The sequence below is a fragment of the Panthera pardus genome, unplaced genomic scaffold, assembly GCF_024362965.1.
Source record: "Panthera pardus isolate Hobbes unplaced genomic scaffold, ASM2436296v1 HiC_scaffold_12, whole genome shotgun sequence".
In the NCBI taxonomy this organism is placed as follows: Eukaryota; Metazoa; Chordata; class Mammalia; order Carnivora; family Felidae; genus Panthera; species Panthera pardus.
Genome location: NW_026526677.1, coordinates 14,158,015 through 14,165,252, shown reverse-complemented (window position 1 = coordinate 14,165,252; position 7,238 = coordinate 14,158,015). Strand labels below are relative to the sequence as shown.

The 7,238-nt window shown below is 37.2% G+C and overlaps 1 protein-coding gene and 1 pseudogene across 1 annotated transcript; both read left to right on the top strand.

Annotated features, from left to right (window-relative positions):
- Nucleotides 1–722: 722 nt before the first annotated feature.
- LOC109245303 (olfactory receptor 8K3-like) lies at nt 723–1,589 on the top strand (annotated as a pseudogene).
- A 3,081-nt stretch (nt 1,590–4,670) lies between these two features.
- Nucleotides 4,671–5,612, top strand: LOC109245304 (olfactory receptor 8K3-like). The gene has a single exon (XM_019412607.2). It carries the CDS (start codon nt 4,671–4,673, stop codon nt 5,610–5,612), a length of 942 nt encoding a protein of 313 aa, XP_019268152.2.
- Nucleotides 5,613–7,238: the final 1,626 nt, after the last annotated feature.

Below are 7,238 nucleotides of genomic sequence, written 5' to 3'. Positions count from 1 at the left end.
CATGTGTTTATTGGCCATTTCTATATTTTCCGTGAGAAATGTGTCTTCAAGTCTTTGGCCTGTTTTCTAATTTGGATTATTTGTGGGTTTTTTTCTTGTTGAGTTGAAAAATCCTTTATATATTTTAGATAATAGAGCCTTAGGAGATACATGAATTAAAATTTCCTCCATCATGTAGGTCGTTTCATTCTTTGATAGTGTTCTTTGATGCACAAAAATTTGCTTTCTAACTTTTGATAAAGTCCATTTATCTGTTTTTACTTTTCTTGTTTGTGTCTTTGGTATCACATAATAAAAAGCTGTAAAAAGCTCAGCTGAACTGGGAGAGAAAGAATTGAGCTGTTGGGTGTCAGAACAGCCAATTAAGGCAACAGGCCATAATGATTTAGGCCTTTAATCACTTATTACAACAGTCATCTCCATCATATCATGAAAGTTAATGATTATTTTTTTTTAATTTTTTTTAACGTTTATTTATTTTTGAGACAGAGAGAGACAGAGCATGAACAGGGGAGGGGCAGAGAGAGAGGGAGACACAGAATCTGAAACAGGCTCCAGGCTCTGAGCCATCAGCACAGAGCCCGATGTGGGGCTCGAGCTCACGGGCTGTGAGATCATGACCTGAGCCGAAGTCGGATGCCCAACCGACCGAGCCACCCAGGCGCCCCAGTTAATGATTATTTTTATATTTACTCCCAGTATAGGTTTCCCGAATGACCTGCATGGACAAACACAATCTAACACTGTTGAAAGAATTCATTCTAATGGGAATCACAGGACTCCCTGAGCTGCAGGCTCCATTATTTGGACTGTTCCTCACTGTTTACCTGGTCTCAGTCGTGGGTAATCTGGGTTTGATCATCCTCACCAAGATAGACTCTAGGCTACAAACACCCATGTACTTCTTCCTCAGACACCAGGCTTTCACTGATCTTGATTATTCTACAGCTGCGGGACCCAAAATGTTAGTAAATTCTTCTGTAGCTCAGCCTACCATCTTGTATAACTAAGGTGCTACCCAATTCACTTGCTTCAGTATGTTTATTACTGGCGAAGTTTTATTTTGTTGGCAATGGCTTATGACTGCTATGTAGCCATCTGTAACCCTCTGTTCTACATAGTCGTCATGTCACAAAGATTGTCAGTTGCTTGAGACCCTATCTGTACAGCACCATTTTGTCTTTGCTAACTATTATAAGGATTTTCCTTTCATAATTTTGCAGCTATAATGTCATCAGGCATTTCTGCTATGATAGTCTCCATTGATAACTTTCTTCTGCTCAGGGACCTATGAAATTAGATTGATAACTCTGATCTTTTCAACTTTTAAATTAGTGTCATCTCTTCTGATAGTCCTTGTGTCCTACATTCTGATCCTTGTTGCCATCCTCAGAATGAACTCTGAAGAAGACAGGCACAAGGCTTTCTCCACCTGTGGATCCCATCTGACAGTGATAGTCATATATTACAGTACTCTATCTTTTATGTATGTGTGGCTCAAATCCAGCCATTCATTTGATACTGATAAAATAACTTCTTTATTTTACAGTTTACTTATACCCATGCTGAATCCAATGATCCACGCTTGAGGAACAAAGAGGTAAAAAAAATGCTCTTAATAGGACCTGCAGGATATTTGCAACTGTGGTATTTAAAATTCATTGTAAGATACACTAACAATAAAGTATGTATTAACCAATGTAAACTATAACTCTGAAGGAGTCTTGTACTGTTGTTTCCAGGAGATGGGCAACAATCAATATGTGATAAGCATGGAAATAAATAAAATTTTTCATTATTTTGAAATTTCAAGTGAGAACAATCCTCTAACAGATAGTTGATTTTTTAAATGTTTTTTAAAATTTTTATTTATTTATTTTTGAGACAGAGAGAGCGCAAGAAGGAGAGGGGCAGAGAGAGAGAAAGAGAGAGGCATAGAATCCGAAGCAGGTTACAGGTTCTGAACTGTCAACACAGAGCCCAATGTGGGGCTCAAACCCACGAACTGTGAGATCATGACCTAAGCTGAAGTCAGACGCTCAACTGACTGATCTACCCAGGTGCCCCTCTGATTCTTGTTCATACTTCAGATATTAGCCTCAATTAGTTTCAATTCCAGATCAGGTGCCATTCCTACATATTCTTGCACATAGCTTATTTGCCTGTCTCTTCTACTAAACACTTATTTTTATAAACCAGAGACTCTATATATTCCTTTCACAAAATTCAAAAAAAATTTAAAACATGAAAAAAAAAAGGTTAAGGGCACACCTTATATACACAATATATTATTACTTGTAACTCATTTAATCATTTTAAACAATACAATAGGACGGTGTTTAAAAATGAGTCCGTGTGTCATCCACCTAAGGACACCATTGTAGAATTGAAGGAATACTGTCAAGCTAGGGGTGTAGATAACATGTGTTAATCAATTTCCTTATATGTTTGTTTTGGTAAAGGTACTTCAGAGGAATGAAATCAAAAGAAGGTTTCATACAGATACGTACATATACACACATATATGAATATGTCATATTTTATATGTGTAAAATATTTTTATATGACATACAAATATATATATAACTGTATACAATATATGATAATACAGCTTTGAGAGAGAGAGAGAGGAGATTTTGAGAAATTAACACATATGATTGTTGGGATTGGCAAGGCAAAATCTGTGGCGTAGCCCAGCATCGTAAGAATTGATATTGCAGTCTTGAGTACAAAGAGGGGAAACTGAGGTAGATTTTCTCTATTGCTGTCTGGAGCATAATTTCTTTGGGGGACCTCATTTTTTGTTCCTTAAGGCTTTCAACTGATTGGATGAGGTCCACCTACATTCTGGAGGGTACGTGACTCTATTCAAAGTCTATTAATTTAAATTTAATCACATGTAAAAACTATCTTTACAATAACATCAAGACTAATATTTGACTAATCAACTGAGCACCACAGCTTAGCTAAGTGGACACATAAAATTAACCATCAAAACATGGGGGAAAAAGAGCTAATCAGGACTAAAATGTATGAATGTAATACACAAACTAACAAAAAAAAACTAAGTCACTGGTGAATACAAAGTATTCTACACAATTAATAAACATCCCCCCTTGTATTCGGTAAAGCTTTCAAATGCTTCAGGGATGATCAAGAAATTGCTCGGCATATCCTCTGGGAGAGTCTCAGAGGGCGAAAAAGAATCCATAAAATGATCTCACGTGTTATGAAGCACATGGGGAAGTCAAGACAGAAGTTAGATCACAGGTAAACAGAAGATTTCATGTAATGCTGTATTATACCAATATCCAAATAGTTTTGGTGACAGTTGCAAGGTAACAGTTTTATTCCATTGTCAAAGCATAGCAAAACATTAGGATTTCTGGTTCGCTTCTGTGTTCTACTATTGATAGTGCGTGACAAAATAAGAATGTTCTTCTTTCTCTTCAGATTATCAAGTATCTTCACAAAGGCTAATAAGCATTTTTGAAATGTAACTGCCATATTGCTTATGTAACTGTATGTTTCATGTAAATACTTGATCATACAAATAATACAGGTCAAAACTGAGCTACCATAAAGCCCAACTAAAGTGTCAAGAATAAAGAATAGGGGCACCTGGGTGACCCAGTTGGCTAAGCGTTGGACTCTTGGTGTCCATTCCGGTCATGATCTCACAGTTTGTGAGTTCTAGCTTTGCATCTGTCTCTGTGCTGACGGTGTGCAGCCTGCTTGCGATTCCCTCTCTCTCTACACCTCCCATTTGCTCTCTCTCATTCTCTCTCTCAAAAATAAATAAATATTTAAAAAATTGTTTAAAAAATAAAGAATAAAATATATGGCAGATATGAAACTGTAGGTGTTCAGGTGTTCACTTGATATCTAAATTATCAGTCATTAGGGACTAGATTCTTCTTATCCACTTCTCAAAAATATTGTGATAGTTATTTAAATCAATTTATAAATGTGAATTTTTTTCTACTTTTTATTGAGCAATAAGAGAAACTCCACCTCATACTGAGGTGTGAAAACTAATATTTGGAGCCTAGGAGACTTTTAGTATCCAGTGTTTTGGTGATGGTAAATGTACAGCATGTTCAGTTACCAGAGGAATCTGACAGAAAGCAAACATAGTTTTCTCAAAGAGTATAACTTCAAAAAACAAGGATCTGATCATCTAAACAGAGAGTAAACTGTGAAAAAAAATTGTGCTTTGCTGAACTCAAGAGAGAAAGCCTAGATGTCAAGCTCAAGAGCAAAAGCCCTTCTCCCTTATCTCACAGGAAATCAGCACCAGCAATGTCATTTTTTTCTTTCACTGTTCACCACTGCACCCAAACAACACTATATTGTTTCTCCTTCTGTTCACGTAACAGTTTTTCTTAAAGTAATTCAAATTCAGTATTTCTCACCGAAGAAGGTGTGTACTTGGTAACAAGCAGTTTATCAGAAGCTCACCATCTTATAAGCAATGTCTTATGTGCTGTAAGTGTGGATTTTCTATGAATGTGTTTATAATATAATATTACAATACTGCATATTTCTGTTGCTTTCTTAAACTCTTGACACTGTTATTTTACTTATATTCAGGATAAAACACAACCAGATGATATAACATGAAAGCTATTTACTGTGCTGATTCAGGATAGATTTTCCAGTAAACCTGGATGGAAAAACACAACCTGACAGTGGTGAATGAATTCATTCTCATGGGAATCACACACCGTCGTGAGCTGCAGGCTCCATTATTTGGGCTCTTCCTCATCATCTATGTGATCTCAGTGGTGGGCAACCTGGGCCTGATCATCCTCGCCAAGGTGGACTCCAGGCTACAAACACCCATGTACTTCTTCCTCAAACACCTGGCTCTCACTGATCTGGGTTATTCAACAACTGTAGGACCCAAAATGTTAGCCAGTTTTGTTGTGGAAGAAAACACAATTTCCTATCATTTGTGTGCCACACAGGGAGCATTCTACATTATGTTCATCATTAGCGAGCTTTTCATTCTGTCGGCTATGTCCTATGACCGCTACGTGGCCATCTGTAATCCTCTGCTCTATCCAGTCATCATGTCACAAAGGGTGTGTCAGGTGCTGATGACAATCCCCTATCTCTACAGCACATTTGTGTCTCTTCTGGTCACCATAAAGATTTTTAGTTCATCCTTCTGTGGCTACAATGTCATCAGCCATTTCTACTGTGACAGTCTTCGCTTGTTGTCCTTGCTCTGCTCAAATACGCATGAAATTGAATTGATAATTTTGATTTTCTCAGTTTTTGATTTGATGTCATCCCTTCTTGTAATTGTTGTGTCTTACCTGCTGATCCTGGCAGCCATCATCAGGATGAACTCAGCTGAGGGTAGGCACAGGGCCTTTTCCACCTGCGGGTCCCACCTGACAGTAGTCACAGTGTTCTATGGGACTCTGATATTTATGTATGTGCAACCCGAGTCCGGTCATTCCTTTGATGCCGATAAAGTGGCATCCATATTTTACACCCTCATCATCCCCATGTTGAATCCCTTGATTTATAGCTTGAGGAACGTAGATGTTAAATATGCTTTCCATAGGATATGGAAAAAGGTATGTAGTACCTTTTCTTAAGTTCGTTGTATACTATGTGGTTCCTGTGAATTAGATTGTCAACATTAAACATTTCTATTTGTTCTTTCGGAGGAAAGGTCAAGGATAAGTGAGTTCAGCATATATCTAGAGATTGACTACTGTGCATCAGTCATAGGTTGAAGTGTCTAAACACACTGTGAATGAATAACGAATATATTTCCATTCTTGAGGGAAAGACAAGAGTTATGAGCATCATAATTAGGCAATGTGTTAGTACAGTAGAATGGTTACTAGTCTGTAGACTCAACACCAAGCAAGGAGTGTGGGAATGCTTTGGGCGAGTGAAGAAGAATACCTGGGACAGAAAGGTACCTGTAGGTATGTTTTTCTGTAAGTACATTCTTTCTGTTTAACCTACATAGGTTTCCATGGGGTGTCTAAAACACAGTTGATTGTAGTTTTAAGCAGGTTCAGTGTATTGCCTTAACTTAAGTCATCAGTCATCTGAATGTGCTCCAATCTCTCCATTCCATGAGGGGTCTTTGTGTCCTGGTCTTTCTTCACGAGTGCCATTATTTTCATTATTTTCATGACTGAAGCCCCAGAGAGTCTATCGACTACACACACTTGGCATTTCAACAATCCAGAAGATCACCACAGCATCTAATTTTGTCTAAATGTGTCCATTTGTCTATAATAGTGGACATAGCAATTGAATTAAATTTCATGGGGTCTGCCATACACATTTTCGGATTTTTAAATTTCTCTTGCCAGCTTGATCTTGATTCCTTTTTAAAAAATTTTTTAAAGTCTATATTTAGAGAGAGAGAGCATGGGGGAGGGGCAGACAGAGAGAGGGAGAGAAGGAATCCCAAGCAGGCTCCATACTGTCAGCGCAGAGCCCAGTGGGGGGCTTGATCCCAGGACTTCTGAGATCTGAAATCAAGAATTGGACGCTTAACCCACGAAGCCATCTATGTGTCCTAATTTTGAATCTTAAATGCTTATTTTTGTCTAATGAAATTACGCTTTATCTCTCTAAAGAACAAGGATAATTTTTGTGTAAAGTCATTTTCTAGGTTTTTTTTTTGTATGGTTGCATATGAGATCTATTCTATCATAAATAACAGTGTTGACTCGTTCCACAAATTTGTTTCAAATGAGTGTGTACTATATTTTGAACAGGGTAAATTGTTCAACTACATTGATTGGATGACCCTGCCCCTGCCTGGAGAAAACAAAAGAAGAAAATTCTATGGTTTGGACTGTGAATAAATGTGATGTCAAACATATATACTTGGTGTGCTTTTTGGACATACTTCCTACAAAACACTTGCCAAATACCCTATTTTTTGTTTACTTTTATTTTTTTTAACATTCAAAAACTTATTTGCATCATGGAGAGACTGAACTCTTTTCTGAGTCCACCATCATGGAATAAAATTAACTGTGAAGCCAATAAAATTTGAATAAAAATAATTAATAAGAATACACACACACACACAGAGGGAGAGAGAGTCATGTGCAAATAATTAATAGGGCCTTTATGGCTTATTTTTTAATTATTAAAAAAATTATACACCTAAGTATGAGCTATGCGTGTACAAATATAAAGAAATACATGTTTCTTAGATGACGTAGTTTGGACAGCATTATGGTGAAATG